Here is an 18994-nt window from a genome sequence, read left to right as displayed (position 1 = left end):
TGCCAACTTTGTTCAACTGAAATTCCTAAAATTGTAATTGCCGCTGCCACTGAAGACCTTGACCGAATTTGCTACCTTGGAGTAGGCAGTGGGTCAGGTAGGCTCTCAAAAAATGTCATGCCCCCCTCGAAATAAACTCAATGATTTTCGAACCCCCCCCCCTCCAAAGGTTGCATATATTTGATTTGTATATGTACAGATTATACGGTACCCCCTCCCACATTTTGGAGATGCAAAATAGTGTGGTCCACTACATTACAAAATGGAAGTGTCGGGTATTAATCGACTTAAGAGTATATACAGAATAAGATATTTCTTCAGAACTGTGTTTTGCAAAGAGAGATCTCACATTGAGCTGTAACCCATACGTGAAGATACTTAGCCAGCAGCTCGCAACCGGCTCGCTGGGTACATGTACCACCCATATTTCACAGGCTTTTATCCGGTAGATACTATCAGAGTCATGTCATCATTTCAGATACTTGTATCCGTTGTGTAAACTGTTTTATAGCTATATTTTTAATCGAATAACAGCAGGTCAAAGACACGTAAAGACAAACCAATTGGGTAATTCGTGATGTCACCACTAGAGGTTTTCCCCCATAGACCCTTGCACGGAATCCCCAAAATGACTAAACACGTATCAAGTGCAACAGAGAAGTGTAGTAGAGCTTCTTTACAAGATTCCACGGTTGATTAAATTATACCAAAATTATCAAAGTGTGATTTTATCACCCAAAACCAAATGTAAGTAATATTAGCAGTAATTAATACCAATGTATGTAGACAGACAGAAGCATGACGAAAGTCTACCGTTCCTATCTACATGGTCTAGGTGAAGCTGACATAAAGCTTCTGATTCAACTGACAAAGCGATATCCGAAAATCAGTGCAACGATCATTGAGCCTACACCTTCTATGGTAACAGATTTTAAGGAGAATATCATCAAAGAGGGATCAGCACTGAAAGATGTAGAGTTTGAATGGAAGAACATGACTTTTGAAGAATACATGGAAAGTGAATATAACAACCAATGCTTCCACTGCGTACTTCTTGTTTGTGTCACGGCATACTTTGTGGATATGGAGCAGACAATGAAGGACTTGTACAAGATGCTGTCGAAAACTGGAAGTCTTGTCATCATCAACAATTCAGGTACTTACCCCTTTTATTGAATAGCCCGATTTTAACGAAAGGGTCATTTTCGTCTCTAACTCAAATTAACTACATCATTTGATAAGGTCACCGGGACCCACTAATTGGCTAGGTTGAGTACGAATTGTGACCAGTTAGGAAGACAGCACTCTCTTGTAAGTATGAACTGAAAGATAAACCGTTCGATAGTGTGAACTCTCTTCTCACCCTTTCCACAAAAGGGACACCACTGGCGACTTATTTTATTGTGTATTACGGGTGGATTGCTCACTCACTCTCTCTCTCTCTCTCTCTCTCTCTCTCTCCTCTCTCTCTCTCTCTCTCTCTCTCTCTCTCTCTCTCTCTCTCTCTCTCTCTCTCTCTCTCTCTCTCTCTCTCTCTCTCTCTCATCTGATCTGGTGTTCAAGCGTTCTTGTTCAATGGTGAAATACTGTAAGTATTTTAGTCTTTATATACAGGATGAGTTGTAACCTCAATTTTTGAGGAAACGTTTGCTTGCTTCGCTCGTTAACTTGGCCGTCCAAAAAATGAACCAAGTTTTCATATGTAACAATCCCCGGCCTGATAAGGAATTATAGATATGGTTGTAATGTAGATGCTTCTTAAAAATTGTTAACTGTGTTTTTTTTCTCACCAACAGAGAAAGGAGTATTTGATGCAATAAGACAGCAGTTTCCTAGGTTATGCTCACACTTCGGAAGGAAAAACGCACCAACTGATAAAGTGGTTACTGTGCTAAATGAACTTGGAGCCAGTGTCAGAGTATTGAATATGGAGGCAGTGGTCGACATCACTCCATGTTTGCAAAAAGATTCCGAAATTGGTAACTTGATTTTAGATATCTTTACACATGTTCTGAATTTTAGAGAAACGGCGCCAGAAGACTTGGTTGAAAGTGTTCTACAGTTTCTACAAGGCCCAAAGCTGCTATCACACAGGATAGATAAGAATGTCTACATCCATAACAATAAGGATGTCATAATTGTTCAGTCGCCTTAGTCAGGGTCTTGCTTGCAGTGAAACATGCGCAGATCACTACAAGAAGAACAACCGCTTGGTTTTTTTTTAAAAATCGCAGCATCCAGCATGTTTAATGAAACGCATGACTAGTAGTTCAATTTATATGTGTATGACTGCGCAGACGAAAATATTGGGGATATAATGTTCGCATTACCTGAAGTTGACGAGTAAATGATGCCGGGGTAGGGGGTGGGTGGGGGTAATGTAAATTTGATTTGTGTAATAATAGTTTTCATCCAGTGAGATTCAAAAGATTTGCCCAGATACTTCTTTTTCTTGTATAATATTGCCCACTTTTCCGGTATTAAAGTATCCCGGATGTCCCGATATGGAAAAAAAATGAACATGATGAAATTGCAGATGTTGAGACATTTAATTGAATACATTATCTATACCAAATAACAAAGCTGCTAAGACTGCTGAATAAAATATTTTGCAAAGTACTAAAAAGCGAAGAAGTAAGATGTATTATCTTCTCGTAGTCGTCTACATGTTCATGATTAGTCTAGATTCCATTTCAATGAAATAAGAAGCGTTCAATTTCCAGACGTCAACTGTGTAAAATTTTCAGTAAACTTAAATAACAATAAAGGTGTTGGGTTTGTTTTATTGTTTCATGGATGCTGAGTCTTTTATTTAATAGTTAACAAAGCGCTCTGACACTTTACTGTTTCATAATGCACTCAATAATTTATTGTTACAGTCACTGGATGCGTTATTGGCAATACAAATATATATAATGTATTGTGAATTTCATTGCAAAAGACACCTCATGTTGATATATTTTCCTAAGTTATCTTCTTTGTTTGTTTGTTTGTTTCTTTGTTTGTTTGTTTGTTTATTTGTTTTCGTGAACATGGCCCCACTGTCCTTGAACTAAATGCCTGATGAATATCAAACCACAAACCACCGTAATAAGGTCCGGGGATGACTGTAGGGCTACCCATATTATAATGGTTTGTTCGTCTTCGTTTCTTTCCTCTAGTTTTACTTTTTACTTTTACAAGTTGTATTCAGGGGTGTAGTACATGTACAACGTGAAACTCTGCCTATATCTACGGTCATTTTCTCTCACAATACACTCCGTGGGAAGATGTGAAATTTCTAGCGTTCGTGTTTCCAATGTCCAACTTCAAAGTTCTCCAGATGATATAATTTACATGTACTAAGTGAAGTGTATTTCATTGAAGTTTCCAACTTAATGTCTCGCTCCATATCGTCAATTTCCATGTCATGTGTACAATTGTAATGCTGCCTATCGGTTGTGATTGTCCTCACAGTAGTAGTTGTCGTGATATGTATTTTTTTCAGTTCTTCTATAGATACTTGTTCTTGTGTACGCCTTTCCAATTTTTCCCATGAATCAGTATGTTTCGGAGCGGGGTCATAGGTCAAACCATCACAAACAGAGACTCGAGTGCAATGACTTGGCAAACACTCAGCTGACCATTGATATACCAGCACTGTACTGGTTTATGATTCCTGGTTTGTAAAACGTTACGATTCATTCGGATCCAGGATACAATGGCTCTTCTCAGACCTGCTGTCTTGCTCACTTACATTCTCGTATGTATGTTGACATTTGATGGTGTTTCCAGTTACAAAATACTTGTAGTACCGGGACTATCCGTAAGTAGTCACTATCTCTACATGTCTAAAATCAGCGAGTATCTCGCAAACGCCGGCAACGATGTCACCTTTCTACTAGGGGAGAATCACAACGATTTGAAGAAGACACCACAGACCCAGAAACTTTTCACGTTCGAGATGTACCACACTAAGGCGGATAAATCGTTGTTCGATAGGCTTGATTCAATGTTTATAGCCAAAGCTTTTACAGGTCAGATCGAAATGAGGGACATGACAATTTTTGCAGATGGGCTTCGAGACGACTGCCAACAACTGCTTGAAGACGAGAGGTTATTCGAACGACTGGAATCTGCCAAGTTCGATATCATAGTCTCGAATAATGTGGCACTGTGTCACGTGTTAATTGCACAGAAACTTTCTCTCCCATTCGTTACGGTTTCGACTAATCGACCTATTTCTTTCATGGATGCGTACTATACCAATATGCCAACACCATTATCCTATGTCCCAGCAATGATGTCGGGACTATCAGACAGAATGGACTTTCTGCAGCGTGTTAAAAACTTCATGGTCCAAATTGTTGCTTCTACCTTCTTTAATCTAATGGTACTCCCAGCCTACGACGAGTTCAAACAGATACACAATATCAAACCAGAGATAGGCATGCGTGAATCTTTAGGGAGTGCCGAACTTTATCTATTTGGTGTGGACTGGGCACTTGAATTCCCCCGACCTATAATGCCAAATAGTATTTTCCTAGGTGGTTTGATGGCCAAAGAATCGTCTCCTCTTAGTGATGTAAGTATGTTTTATTTGAATATCAAAAACACTGTGATATTGTACACATAAAGACTCAAGTGGGACGCACGCACGCACGCACACACGCACGCACACACACACACACACACACACACACACACACACACACACATCTAGTCATCATTTCTATAGACAGGTGACACTGGAGTTTGTTCACATGCCACGTTACCTTGCAATCTGATTAAAATCTGATGTGGTGAATGCTCGATGTCTTTATTTTAATACCTCAAGTTCCTTCGTTTTTCGTTCTGTTTGTACAGTGTATGGGTAGGTGCGATCACTCCCGGAACAAACAAAACGAAAACCGAAGGAAGTTGAGGTAAATAAAGAAATCGAGCCGTATTCACCACGACATATTTTTAATCAGAGTGTGTTAACTCCACACCTGTGTTATATAACAGCGTTAGAATCACAGGGGACCCATGAACCGTGTGACAAACAAAACAAAACAAAACAAAACAAACAAACAAACAAACAAACAGATAAATAAATAAATAAATAAATAAATAAATAAACTATCAAATAAATGACAAATGAGCAAGCAAACAAACGACAAGTATAGGGACAAATAAAATAATTAAATAAACCAGCAAATAAACAGATACTCGTGGGGGTATACTAGATATGTTTTTGTGACTATTATAGTGATGGGTACAACGCATGCTTCTTCATTATACCTAACTCACCAAATGGAGAGCCCAGTCATACATGTATAATTGATTACCTTAACGAATGCCATGTTTCTGTCACTTTCCTAGGAATGGGAAGAGTTTGTTAACTCTGCCGATAATGGAATCGTAGTGTTTTCCTTTGGTTCAGTTGCCAATCCTGGCGTTAACATAGAAGTAGCTGAAATGCTGACAGCTGCATTGGCCAGACTACCTCAGAAGGTTGTCATGAGATATGAAGGAGAAACACCTAAAAGTTTGGGTAACAATACTAAGTTGACCAAATGGATGCCACAAAACGACCTATTAGGTTTGTAAGACAAACACATCTGTAGATTTCTTTTGACAAATCTATTCTATATGAATTGATGTACTTTGAAAAAGTTTTATTGTGAAGCACTTCTATTATATTTAGCACTTCTATTTATATTTGAAGCAATCTGATATACATTAAAATATGCTATTAGATTATTATCCTTTTTAGTTCGAAATCGAAATCTGGGCCAAAAACATCCCCCAGGTCTCGAGGAAACATGCTCATCGCAGATTCTATGATACGAGGCACATAATACGACATTGGTAACCTTGGTATGATATGCTAAAGATATAATATATATTGTGCCATGTTGATGAGATGAAAAAAAGTGACAGTGTCATAATTATATTTCATAGTTATAAGCATCATCGATTGATGAACGTAATAACGGCTATACAATTTTCGTTTATTTCTACCCAACCAGAATGAACCTTGAAGTTGTAAGTGCGTCATATCATCAATCACATCACCGCTTTCCAATTCGCCATGGAATGTGGCCATTTTCATCCACGTATAATCTGTTGCGCGCAAGAACCAGAAAGGGATAGAATCACAGTCAAAATTCCGGTTGTTCTGTTTCTTTCTGGTTGTTCGGGTTGACTCTCAAACAGACAGAAAGAAAACTTGGTCACATTACGTTCTGTCTGATTGGATAACAAAGAGACGGAGATGGGTCTTCTTTCTGGCTGCTTGTTCTGGTTGATTGTCAACGAGACAAAACGAAAAATAGCTCCAAATTCTTAAAATCTGTCCTTGCCGGGCCAAAAGAGGAAGACAGTTTTCCAAAGATGGAGGATACAGGGCGACAAATGGCTCAAAACTAATGAAATCCTTGACCAAGATTCAGAACACTAAACCATGGGCAGCTTACACTTAAAATTGCAAGCCCACAAGTCTTCAGCCTACTAGTAGCGTAATCGACGATTTCAAAATAGTAATAGTTGTGTTTTGTACATAAACATATACTAATGATTATCTCAATATAACAGGTAATCCCAGAACGAAAGCCTTTGTGTCGCATGGTGGTATGAATGGGATCTACGAATCTTTATGTCACGGTGTACCAATGGTTGGTGTACCACTGTATGGTGATCATCATGATAACTTTGCTAGACTCACTAGCAAAGGTATGGCAGTGACTGTGAATATTGCTACATTGACCTCAGATGAACTGTACAAAGCTATAACAACGGTTGTCGAGGATCAAAGGTGAGTCGAAGAATACAACTTTTACTTTGCGTTTCGCTATTTGTGTACCGCAGTTGCATGGTTACAAACTCTTACCAAACTTCACCTTTATTCTACACCTTAGTCTGTAAGACACGACGTGTTGTACCATGCCTATTAGCCAGTACAGAGAAGAGTACACAGACTCCCGACAACCAGCTTTTGATATAGGGAACTTTGGTTTTGTAATTCCCATTTGTGGAGCCAACTCTCTCACTATGAATATCAATATGTAAATCAGTGCAAACCAGTGAACTCTGTTTCAGACCACCAATGGTGACTGAGCAACGCAGGTTTCTCCTAGTGATATTGGACCAAAATACGTAGGTAGAACCCAGTGTGGTGCTCAGTAACATCTTAGTCCAATACGTCCATTTTGCCCAAATAATTCTGATTTCTAGACAGTACGAAATAGTGTGACATTTTCGTAATTAAGTTATTTCTGTTCACCCTTCCAGCTATAAAGAAAACGCAATGCGCCTAGCTCGTATCCATAGAGATAAACCTATGTTGCCAGGGGATACGGCTGTCTTCTGGATTGAACACGTCATCAAACATGGTGGACAACATCTCCGAGCAGAAGCATTTAATTTGAATATTTTCCAATATTTCTTGTTAGATGTGATGGCTTTTCTCCTTTTAGTTTTTTTAACCATTATTTTTGTTCTAAAAAAGATATTCACATTTTTGTGTAATTTGTGTTGTAAACGCACAGATGTAAAGGAAAAGGAAAACTGATCGAACACACCTTTTTAGTCCAATGCATTATTCAAGGTCTTCCACTTTCCAACTGCATTAAGTTCAGAATACTTATTAGCTTGTTCCATGTTGTTGTATATAATTATTTTTCATAATTTTCTGAGGACAAGATTATTTTGTAATTTCAGATAGTGTTGTTTCAAACAGTACGTTGCAGATGTTAATTATTTGTGTGATCTGTAGTAAATAAATAAATAAATAAATAGAGAAATGGATTGGAATTATTTAGTTGTCCAAATTTCTCAAATAGTTTCACATTGGGTCTGTACTCAAATCGTCTTTCTAACACTGTAAGTATTTCCATTCACCATCAATACTGAAAGTACAGCAGATACTTGTATTACACACCATAGTTTGATAAAAGAACAGTTTTATGGCCTCTTTATGTGTACATGAAATGCCAGGCAAACTAGAAATTTGTTTGTGAACATGAACTTTTATGTAAAGTGGCCATACAACTGTTCTTATCAAATGATGGAATGTAATACAAGTCTATGTACGTCCAACATGCTGTGCCAAGTGTTATTAATCCAATTCATATGTTTACTTTCCCTGTTTGTAACAGGTTCCGTTTGTCCACGGTCTGAAGTCTGAAGTCACGTTGTAAGTGTCCATTTCCCACTCTAAAACTTATTTTGCTAAATCATGGTTTGTCAAAGAAAACGATCAGAGATAAGGCAATTTTGATCGCAATGTATCAAGCAAGTTTTAGTAAATAGCATCAGACGAACTCAAACATTTCTCAAATATAGAGACATTGTAGGAACTGGCTTGCATGGGAACCAATGATAAGTACATAGCTCCCTAAACAGACAGACAAGAGAAGACAATGTTGCAAGACCGTTGACGAAAGGAAACCTATAAGAAACAGGGAATTTAAGTAAACACTCTCATTTGATTAATAACACTTAGCACAGCATTTTGGAACAGCAGAGATTAAAGGTGTATTACATTTCATGGTTTGATAAGAACAGTTTTAGAGCTTCTTTATATGTGAACATGAGATGCCAGGGGGAGTTCGAATTTGTAAACTATTATGTAAGTTGCTTATGCAATTTCAGTTTACCCATGAATCAGTATGTTGGGAGCGGGGCCAAAGGTCAAACCGCCTCAGATAAACAGACAAACACACGTGCAATGACTTGGCAAATGCTCAGCTGAATGCCCTGAATTCGTAAACCAATACAATGGCTCTCGTCAGACCTGATGTCTTGCTCAGCTACATTCTCGTATGTATGTTGCTATTCCATGGTGTTTCGAGTTACAAAATATTTGTAGTACCGGGAATATCCGTTGGTAGTCACTATCTCTACATGTCTAAAATCGGCGAGTATCTTGCAAACGCCGGTCACGATGTCACCTTTCTACTCGGGGAGAATCACAACGATTTGAAGAAGACGCCACAGACTCAGAAACTGTTCACATTCGAGAAGTACCACACTAAGGCAGATAAATCACTGATCGACAAACTCGACTCAATGTTTGTATCTAAAGCTCTTACAGGTCAGTTCGAAGCGAAAGACATGATGATTCTAACAAATGGACTTATTGACGACTGCCAAGCACTGCTTGAAAACGAAAGGTTATTCGAACGACTGGAATCTGCCAAGTTCGATATCATTGTCTCCAATAATATGGCATTTTGTCACGTCTTAATGGCACAGAAACTGTCTCTCCCATTTGTTACGGTTTCGACTAATCGACCCATTTCTTCCATGGACGCGTACTATACCAATATGCCAACACCATTATCCTATGTCCCTGCAATGATGTCGGGACTATCAGACAGAATGGACTTTCTGCAGCGTGTTAAAAACTTTATGAACAACCTAGTGGGTTTGACCTTCTTTAACCTATTGGTACTTCCAGCCTACGACGACTTAAAACAGATACACAATATCAAACCAGAGATGGGAATGCGTGAATCTTTAGGGAGTGCCGAACTTTATTTATTTGCAGTGGACTGGGCACTTGAATTCCCCCGACCTATAATGCCAAATACTGTATTCCTAGGTGGTTTGATGGCCAAAGAATCGTCTCCTCTTAGTGATGTAAGTATACACACACACACACACACACACTAATTACATGTAAATGGCCATCATCACGGCCTGTTCGCATGTGGTGTAAAACTTGCCCAAGTACGTTACCCCAGTACAGCAGCTCAGGGCAAGACGACCTTTATATTAAAAAGGGACGAACGAATATTCACCAACACATTGTACTTCAGTTACCTAACACACATGAAGACAATGGAGCCCGATCATACAATGATACAGCATAGCGTGTACAAACAGAACCCGTTGTAGACATGAAAAGTACATATTAAAAAGCATCTAAAAGCAGTAGACGTCTGGTTTGATAGGAACGGTTTTATAGCCTCTTGAAACAGAAGTTAGATTTTGAATGAATGTCAGGTGTTAGCTGTGTGACCATGCATTGTCAAATTTTATTTCAATCACCAATTCTGGTGGAAACATCGTGACTGTGTGACATTGTCAGAGGGAAACTTCTCAGAGTTGGACCATGGACAGGAATGATTGGATCATAGAAGAACGTAAAGCCTACACACGTGTGCTGTATATAGGCCTCAGTTTGTAACACACAAGTTGCATTTCCCCCCCCCCCCCCACCGTACCCCCTTCCATCGCCCATTCTGTGTGTTTTGTCAGACCATGGATTCGAAGTAGGGGGTTCTACTTCCATGGTCAGACAGATAACACGGATATACCTGTATTTGAGTATTCATGCTGTTTCTTGCCAATTATTTTGTGATAGACTAAACAATCCATGATCAACAATATACACCACTCGTTTTCATTTTCACAAAAATTAAGATGTATCATTTCAAAATTCACAGACCAACCTACTGAGAAATGCTGTGTGCTATGGTGGTCTTGCACAATCTTATGTAATCAGTAAACTTTGTAAACAAAGTCATTGTTGAGATTAGCAAAGGATTAAATAAACTACCTAGTCAAATACCTAGTCTATCAGCTAGCCCTCGGATGTTCCTCCGATAAAATACGACACACAGCCGAACAACGCTATCGAGGCAAGCCCTCACATACGAACTTCGTTCGCTTATAGTTATAGCATCGAAAGAAAGCCCGAACGTCTAGCAGCAAGACTATCAAATACCTACCTCCTCTACAAAATTCACAAGATGGCTTGCTGTTTATATAGTAAATTGTTATGTCAAACTCAAAATACATCAGCTGGTGCTAGGTCAACTTGAAACTGCCTTGACATTGAAAGTCTACCCTGTCACTAGTCCTGCATCCAAGAAGGTATGATTTATTCTGTCTGCAAGCAGGACTACTCTGACACTAACTTCTGTCTGTTGTAGATGAATAATATAAACTTCAGTACTCCATGAAGATTCTCTCCCAAAAAGTACTCTTACAGATAAAATACAAGTGTATGCAACATCAGGACAACGGTAGTGTCATAATACATTACAGAACTAAATGAGTCAGCATTGACACCTTAATATTGAAATAGTCCAAGAACAGTCCACACTGTGAGAGTTTATTTTAGGACATGACAGATATAAACAAAGTCATAAAAGCGACCCCTCAACCTTGTTGTCTTTACCTACAAAGTGTCTCTTCTTGAAGAAGGACATATCTCTGTGCTTCTAGCATGCTGTGCAAAGTGATATTAATCCAATTCATTTGTGTACTTGTCCTGTTTATAACAGGTAAAGTTTGCACGTGCTATTCAGACAAATGTTGTAGTTGGGATTACATTAAAGAATGCCATGTTTCTATCACTTTCCTAGGAATGGGAAGAGTTTGTCAAATCTGCCGATAATGGAATCGTAGTGTTTTCCTTTGGGTCGCTAGTTCATCCTGGAGCTAACATGAAAGTGGCTGAAATGCTGACAGCAGCGTTGGCCAGACTACCTCAGAAGGTTGTCATGAGATATGAAGGAGAAACACCTAAAAGTTTGGGTAACAATACCAAGTTGACCAAATGGATGCCACAAAACGATCTATTAGGTTTGTAAGACAGACATATCCGTGAATTGTTTTTGACAAATCTATTACTATATGAATTGATGTACTTTGATTCCCCTACTTCTATTATCTTAGAAGCAATATGATATACATGAAATATGCTATTAGATAATTATCTTTTTTTTTCAAAATCGAAATCTGGGCCAAAAAGTCCCTCGGTCTCGAGGAAGCATATGTGCATTATGTACAGTTTCTATGATACGAGACACACCATTCGGCATTGTGTTTACCTTGGTATGATGTGATAAAGATATACATGTAATACATATTTTGCCACATTGATGGGATAAAAAAAAGTGACAGTGACAGAATATTGCAATCGTTAAAAATGAAATTAATGTGAAATGAATCTGTAAAATCTACAAATGGATTATCTATCATCATATACATGTACTAATGACTATCTCAATATAACAGGTAATCCCAGAACGAAAGCCTTTGTAACACACGGTGGTATGAATGGGATCTACGAAGCTGTATGTCACGGTGTACCAATGGTTGGTGTACCACTGTATGGTGATCATTATGATAACTTTGCTAGACTCACTAGCAAAGGTATGGCAGTGACTGTCAATATTGCTACATTGACCTCAGATGAACTGTACAAAGCTATAACAACGGTTGTCGAGGATCAAAGGTGAGTCGAAGAATACAACTTTTACATTGTGTTTCGCTATTTGTGTACCGCAGTTGCATGGTTACAAACTCTTACCAAACTTCACCTTTATTCTACACCTTAGTCTGTAAGACATGACGTGTTGTACCATGCCTATTAGCCAGTACAGAGAAGACTGATTAGAACTGAACGACACGACGTATCTTACGCTGTACATGCACGTCTCTTTATATGACATTTATGAAATTCTAACCAGGTTATCATGTATACTCCCGACAGTCAACTTTTGATATAGGGAACTTTGGTTTTGTAATTCCCATTTGTGGAGCCAACTCTCTCACTATGAATATCAATATATAAATCAATGCAAACCAGTGAACTCTGTTTCAGACCACCAATGGTGACAGAGCAACGCAGGTTTCTCCTAGTGATATTGGACCAAAATACGTAGGTAGAGCCCAATGTGGTGCTCATCTTAGTCCAATACGTCACTTTTTACCCAAATAAATCAGTATTTCTAGACAGTACGAAATACAGTGACATTTTCTTAATTAAGTTATTCCTGTTCACCCTTCCAGCTATAAAGAAAACGCAATGCGCCTAGCTCGTATCCATAGAGATAAACCAATATTGGCAGGGGATACGGCTGTCTTCTGGATCGAACACGTCATCAAACATGGTGGACAACATCTCCGAGCAGAGGCATTTAATTTGAATATTTTCCAATATTTCTTGTTAGATGTGATGGCTTTTCTCCTTTTAGTTTTCTTAACCATTATTTTTGTACTAAAAAAGATATTCACATTTTTGTGTAATTTGTGTTGTAAACGCACAGATGTAAAGGAAAAGGAAAACTGATCGAACACACCTTTTTAGTCCAATGTATTGTTCAAGGTCTTCCACATTCCAAGTTCATTAATAGTCCAGGATAGGTTGTATTCCATGTTGTCTGTTTCGTGTGCTACAACGGGACTCGATTTAAATAATGCATGGACATGTATATGTTTCATAATTTCGTGAGAACAGGATTTATTTTGTAATTTCAGATAGGACCTGTATGATACTGTGTTTCAGACAGTATGTACAGAGGTTACTTATGGTGTTATGTGTAATAAATAAATAAATGGATTGAAATAATTTCTCAAATTGGGTATGTACTCAAATCGTCTTTCTAATACTGTAAGTATTTCCATTCATCATCAATACTGAGACTAAGTATCTATTTCTACAGTTCTCAAATATAGAGATGTTTTAGGAACTGGCTTGGATGGGAACCAATGATAAGTACATCAAGCTCCCTTTAACGTGGAGGGTTTATGCTTTTACAGACAAGACAAGACAAGACAGACAGACAGACAGACAGTCAGACAGACAAGACAATGATACAACTGCCGTCACACATAGCACTTGTTACCCGAGATATGTTTCTGTGATCGCGCAAGTCCACTCACCGCGAAATATTAGTCTAATATGTGCGCGATCACAGAAACAAGTGTAATTTTAGCCCTTTCATACATAGTTGGCTAAATACGTCAATATTATCGATATTATCGACATTTTATCATATTCTGATAGAAACATTCTGATACATATCTCGGGTAACAAGTGCCTGTGTGCCGACATCAGATCGTTGACGAAAAGGAAACTTTATAAGGTTGTTTATTATAGTGACATGTGATATACATTTTACAAATTGGCAATAACAATATCAGAAAGCAAACACATCACCCAGCCCACCGGGCTTATTAGTCACTATATTATAAACAGGAATAGTAAACACTCGCATTGCTTAATAGCACAGCATGTTGGAACAGTAGAGACTTGAAGTTGTATTACATTTCATGGTTTGATAAGAACAGTTTTACATGTATAGCCTCTTTATGTGAACATGAAATACCAGGGGAACTTCGAATTTGTAGGTGAACGTATTAAAACTAGTAGTATGTACGTTGTGTATGCCATTTCAGTTTACCATAAATCAGTATACCAGTTTACCCATAAATCAGTATGTTCGGAGCGGGATCGAAGGTCAAACCACATACAGACAGACAGCCAGACAGACACAAGGACAATGACTTGACGGCACGTGCTTAGCTGACTATTCATATACCAGCAGTATCTTGGTTGCATGCCCTGGATCCCAATGAATCTATGATGTAACGTTTTTAAAACGTAGGAAATCGTAAACCAATACAATGGCTCTCGCCAGGCTTGCTGTATTGGTCACTTACATTCTCGCATGCATGTTGACATTTGATGGTGTTTCGAGTTACAAAATATTTGTACTTCCGGGAACATCCGTAAGTAGTCACTATCTCTACATGTCTAAAATCGGCGAGTTTCTTGCAAACGCCGGCAACGATGTCACCTTTCTACTAGGGGAGAATCACAACGACTTGAAGAAGACACCACAGACACAGAAACTGTTCACATTCGAGAAGTACCACACTAAGGCAGATAAGTCGTTCTATGACAAGGTCGACTCGTTCTCATCTAAAGCTCTTAAAGGTAATGCCGAGGTGAAAGACATGGCGGTTATGTCAAGTGTACTTCTTGACGACTGCAAAGCATTGCTTGAAAACGAGAGGTTGTTCGAACGACTGGAATCTGCCAAGTTCGATATCATAGTCTCGAATAATATGGCATTTTGTCACGTGTTAATTGCACAGAAACTTTCTCTCCCATTTGTCACGGTTTCGACTAATCGACCCGTTTCTTCCGTGGATGCGTACTATACCAATATGCCAACACCATTATCCTATGTCCCTGCAATGATGACGGGACTATCAGACAGAATGGACTTTCTGCAGCGTGTTAAAAACTTCATGGCCCACATTGTGGGGTTTACCTTCTTGAACTTATTGATACTTCCAGCCTACGACGAGTTAAAACAGATACACAATATCAAACCTGAGATGGGAATGCGTGAATCTTTAGGGAGTGCCGAACTTTATCTATTTGGTGTGGACTGGGCACTTGAATTCCCCCGACCTATAATGCCAAATAGTGTATTTCTTGGTGGTTTGATGGCCAAAGAATCGTCTCCTCTTAGTGATGTAAGTATGATTTATTGAATATCAAAAATAATGTGACATTGTGCACATAATGTTTGTTGACTCGATAATCTGTACCTGAATAACGGCGTGAAGATGACTGTCTTCAACAGCACGTACATCATCAGTCGAGTACGAGCACTGAACAATATTTTGTACCCACAACGCTCTCCGATTTGTATGATTCGATGTTTCTTATTTTATAACTTCAGAGATAGGCAAATATTTCTTAACATTTGAAAGCATCGTAACAATTACAGTTGAATTATATGTTGAGAGAAATCAATATCTTTGATGAGATTGTAACATGTGGAAATATTTAGCTTAGTTTCCTTGCAAATATTCCGCATGCCTTTCAAGAAAGTCTATTGGAAAATGTATAAGGCTTCTTGCTCCTTCTACTAAAAAAAAACCCGATGAAAATGGGTACTTTACGAAATGATAGTGACGAAGTGCGATTCGAAAATGACAGAAACCATGCACACTTGCATTAATTGAGGAAGCTTATTGTGTTATAGTTCAGATCAGAGAGAGTTATGGGTAAAATATTGTAGTGACAAGGTCGGTCATACAATTCATGTATTTGCATGTAATGAGATCTGTTTCCCATTACTCCTGGTTTGAATCATGAGTACGCGCACGCACGCACAGTGTGTGTGTGTGTGTGTGTGTGTGTGTGTGTGTATGTGTGTGTGTGTGTGTGTGTGTGTGTGACGGTCAATGTTTTTTACAGAATAAGCTCAGACACAACATCAAGGATATCGAGAGCTATATATATATATATATCATCACGGCCAATATCGCGTTTGATAACAAGCTTGCCCGAGGAACTAACCTTCTAAACGTCATCATTCGTTGTGATCAGCCGTTGACCTTTCAAAAAGATGAATGAATGAATGAATTCACCAACCCATCATATTTCAGTATACCAAACTCGTGTAATAGGGACGTAACTGATAACATTGAAGAATGACATGTATGTATCATTTTCCTAGGAATGGGAAGAGTTTGTTAACTCTGCCGACAATGGAATCGTAGTGTTTTCCTTTGGTTCACTAGTTAATCCTGGATCTGACATGGAAGTGGCTGAAATGTTGACACCAGCGTTGGCCAGACTACCTCAGAAAGTTGTCATGAGATATGAAGGAGAACCACCTAAAAGTTTGGGTAACAATACCAAGTTGACCAAATGGATTCCACAAAATGATCTATTAGGTTTGTAAGACAGACATATTACCCTAGTAGTTGAGCCTATGGGGAGAATTGGGGGGGGGGGGTCACTTTTACAAATCGGCTCTCAGGGAGGGCCATATTTTAGAAAATTTGGAGGGGGTGTGTCACATTTTACTTTGACTCATTGTATTGCTTAACATTGCATTATTTTGGGTGGTTTTGTGATCCCATCGCTGCCACTGGGTCCAAATCCCATTGCTGCCTTTCAGGTTAGGGTTAGGATTACAGTTAGTGTTAGGGTTAGGTACTGTGGTATCAGCCTATATCAAATCACTCTCGACGATGTCAGGAGTGTGCCAATCTAATCATTGGGGTTGAATTGTGGCCTTCAACTCAGCCAATGAGATCCAAACACAGGTATTTATTAATGCCGTACATTGGTGGCAGCGGTGGGATTCTGGGACTCGTGTCCTTTTACATATCTGACAGCATTTAACTCATGTTTTGAATAAGTGCTGCAGGTCCTGCTTGAGGCTGATAGATGATATGATGCATTTATAAAATCATTTCACTGTTGCTAAGGGCGTGGTCATGGTTGCCAGGGCACTGTTGCTAAGGGCGTGGCCATGGTTGCCAGGGCCAGTTTTGTCAATATGACCTCAAGTATTCCACTTCTCAACCATGATCAATTTCGTATCTGTCGCCCGCCAAAAGTTGAAGACAGTTTTCTGATGATCGTTGATAGAGGGCGACAAATCGCTCAAAACCAATGAAATCATTGACCAAGATTTAAAATACCAAACCATTGACAGAAGCCCACCTCTCTTTAACGTACTATCGTAAGCAGAGAATTCGAAATCACGTAACGGACGTATTTCTTACATATACTAATGACTATCTCAATATAACAGGTAATCCGAGAACGAAAGCCTTTGTAACGCACGGTGGTATGAATGGGATCTACGAAGCTGTGTGTCACGGTGTACCAATGGTTGGTGTACCACTGTATGGTGATCATCATGATAACTTTGCCAGACTCACAAGGAAAGGTATGGCTGTGACTGTGAACATTGCTAAATTGACCTCAAAAGAACTGTATGAAGCCATAACGACGGTTGTTGAGGATCCAAGGTGAGTGTCGAAAAAAATAAAATTAAAACGTTTATGGTACAACTTTTACGAGTTTGTGTTTCTGATCACTATTTGTGTCCCACAGTTGCAGGAATGCTTACAAATACTTTCAAATAATTCTGTACTTTTATACTCCATGCACCATTAGAGATACGACGTCTTGTACCAGGCCTATCCGCTTGAAATCCTATTGTACCAAAGTACTTAAAGCCCAATACCATATTCAGAACTCTTGAAACAACATCTTAATCCAAAATAATTCAATGTTTCGAGACAATATCGAAGATGGTGGCATTTTCGTGTTATTTCTGTTCACCTTTTCAGCTATAAAGAAAACGCCATGCGGCTAGCTCGAATCCATAGGGATAAACCCATATTGGCAGGGGATACGGCTGTCTTCTGGATCGAACACGTCATCAAACATGGCGGCCAGCATCTCCGAGCTGAGGCATTTAATTTGAACATTTTCCAATATTTCTTGTTAGATGTGATGGCTTTTCTACTTTTACTTTTCTTAACTACTATTTTTATACTCAAAAAAGTATTCACATTTTTGTGTAATTTGTGTTGTAAACGCACAGATGTAAAGGAAAAGAGAAACTGATAGAACATGTCTTTGTATTTTTAATCCACTGCATTATTCAAGTTTCAAGTGCATTATTAGTTCAAAACTGACAGACGAGGAAGACTCTGCCTCGCTTTTCCGTGTGTCTGCAGGTTGCTGTTGTGGCTTCGATCCATCTGTGATATTGATTAACATAATAATGACTGTATTCGTTTGTGATACATATCTTTTGTTATTTTCTGAGTACGACTGGTTTGAGTTAATTTTTTTCCAAATAATTGTTATTTGGTTATGTTCTTTGATCTGTACAACTTAAGTTGATAGCTGTAATGAATACAAGTGTACTAAAGGTAGAAATAAGTCTGACTGGACTTTTCCTTTAAGTTGATAGCTGTAATGAATACAAGTGTACTAAAGGTAGAAATAAGTCTGACTGGACTTTTCCTTTAAGTTGAGAGCTGTAATGAATACAAGTGTACTAAAGGTAGAAATAAGTCTGACTGGACTTTTCCTTTAAGTTGATAGCAGTAATTAATACAAGTGTACTAAAGACAGAAATAAACCTCAATATCATGCTTCCGCCACTCTTCAATGACTATTTTCCTACCAGTTAGACCACATGGCCGTATTACTCTCAATGTAATATTTTTAGACTCAATACAGAAATATGTTGTTCGTGTTATAATTCTGATTCCATTTTACTTTATGTACGTAAACGACATGCCTTCTATATTCATTCTTTGGACTACAAGTCAGTCGTCAAGTATTTTCAAACATTACGGGTTTTTTTATTGTTTATTTATATCTGTTTATTGGGTATGTATGTATGTATGTATGTATGTATGTATGTATGTATGTAACCTGTTTAGTTCTATCTAT

The 18994-nt window shown here is 38.5% G+C and overlaps 4 protein-coding genes across 4 annotated transcripts; all 4 read left to right on the top strand.

Moving 5' to 3' along the window:
- The first annotated feature begins 798 nt into the window (after nucleotides 1–798).
- Nucleotides 799–2155, top strand: LOC144437947 (histamine N-methyltransferase-like). Its single transcript, XM_078126981.1, has 2 exons — nucleotides 799–1156; nucleotides 1797–2155. Exons 1-2 carry the CDS (start codon nucleotides 799–801, stop codon nucleotides 2153–2155), a joined length of 717 nt encoding a protein of 238 aa, XP_077983107.1.
- Nucleotides 2156–3673: 1518 nt separating this feature from the next.
- Nucleotides 3674–7589, top strand: LOC144438263 (UDP-glucuronosyltransferase 2C1-like). The gene is made up of 4 exons (XM_078127315.1): nucleotides 3674–4564; nucleotides 5344–5563; nucleotides 6559–6778; nucleotides 7255–7589. Exons 1-4 carry the CDS (start codon nucleotides 3701–3703, stop codon nucleotides 7532–7534), a joined length of 1584 nt encoding a protein of 527 aa, XP_077983441.1. The 5' UTR covers nucleotides 3674–3700; the 3' UTR covers nucleotides 7535–7589.
- Nucleotides 7590–8742: 1153 nt separating this feature from the next.
- On the top strand, nucleotides 8743–13051 carry LOC144437946 (UDP-glucuronosyltransferase 2C1-like). Its single transcript, XM_078126980.1, has 4 exons — nucleotides 8743–9606; nucleotides 11340–11559; nucleotides 11995–12214; nucleotides 12772–13051. Exons 1-4 carry the CDS (start codon nucleotides 8743–8745, stop codon nucleotides 13049–13051), a joined length of 1584 nt encoding a protein of 527 aa, XP_077983106.1.
- A 1166-nt stretch (nucleotides 13052–14217) lies between these two features.
- LOC144437750 (UDP-glucuronosyltransferase 2C1-like) lies at nucleotides 14218–18715 on the top strand. The gene is made up of 4 exons (XM_078126765.1): nucleotides 14218–15249; nucleotides 16242–16461; nucleotides 17331–17550; nucleotides 17875–18715. The coding sequence occupies exons 1-4, from the start codon at nucleotides 14389–14391 to the stop codon at nucleotides 18152–18154; spliced, it is 1581 nt and encodes a 526-aa protein (XP_077982891.1). The 5' UTR covers nucleotides 14218–14388; the 3' UTR covers nucleotides 18155–18715.
- Nucleotides 18716–18994: the final 279 nt, after the last annotated feature.

Source organism: Glandiceps talaboti, chromosome 7 (genome assembly GCF_964340395.1).
Source record: "Glandiceps talaboti chromosome 7, keGlaTala1.1, whole genome shotgun sequence".
NCBI lineage: Eukaryota > Metazoa > Hemichordata > Enteropneusta > Spengelidae > Glandiceps > Glandiceps talaboti.
The sequence above is the reverse complement of the archived record's forward strand: the minus strand, read 5'-3'. Positions and strand labels throughout refer to the sequence as shown.

What these genes read in the sequence shown, in the direction of transcription:
- LOC144437947 (XM_078126981.1), top strand. Translation starts at nt 799, where the DNA reads ATGACGAAAGTCTACCGTTCCTATCTACATGGTCTAGGTGAAGCTGAC. An exon ending in TGTCATCATCAACAATTCAG is followed by an intron (nt 1,157 to 1,796) that starts GTACTTACCCCT and finishes TCTCACCAACAG; the next exon opens with AGAAAGGAGTATTTGATGCA.
- LOC144438263 (XM_078127315.1), top strand. Translation starts at nt 3,701, where the DNA reads ATGGCTCTTCTCAGACCTGCTGTCTTGCTCACTTACATTCTCGTATGT. An exon ending in GCCACAAAACGACCTATTAG is followed by an intron (nt 5,564 to 6,558) that starts GTTTGTAAGACA and finishes TCAATATAACAG; the next exon opens with GTAATCCCAGAACGAAAGCC. An exon ending in ACGGTTGTCGAGGATCAAAG is followed by an intron (nt 6,779 to 7,254) that starts GTGAGTCGAAGA and finishes TCACCCTTCCAG; the next exon opens with CTATAAAGAAAACGCAATGC.
- LOC144437946 (XM_078126980.1), top strand. Translation starts at nt 8,743, where the DNA reads ATGGCTCTCGTCAGACCTGATGTCTTGCTCAGCTACATTCTCGTATGT. An exon ending in AATCGTCTCCTCTTAGTGAT is followed by an intron (nt 9,607 to 11,339) that starts GTAAGTATACAC and finishes TCACTTTCCTAG; the next exon opens with GAATGGGAAGAGTTTGTCAA. An exon ending in GCCACAAAACGATCTATTAG is followed by an intron (nt 11,560 to 11,994) that starts GTTTGTAAGACA and finishes TCAATATAACAG; the next exon opens with GTAATCCCAGAACGAAAGCC.
- LOC144437750 (XM_078126765.1), top strand. Translation starts at nt 14,389, where the DNA reads ATGGCTCTCGCCAGGCTTGCTGTATTGGTCACTTACATTCTCGCATGC. An exon ending in AATCGTCTCCTCTTAGTGAT is followed by an intron (nt 15,250 to 16,241) that starts GTAAGTATGATT and finishes TCATTTTCCTAG; the next exon opens with GAATGGGAAGAGTTTGTTAA. An exon ending in ACGGTTGTTGAGGATCCAAG is followed by an intron (nt 17,551 to 17,874) that starts GTGAGTGTCGAA and finishes TCACCTTTTCAG; the next exon opens with CTATAAAGAAAACGCCATGC.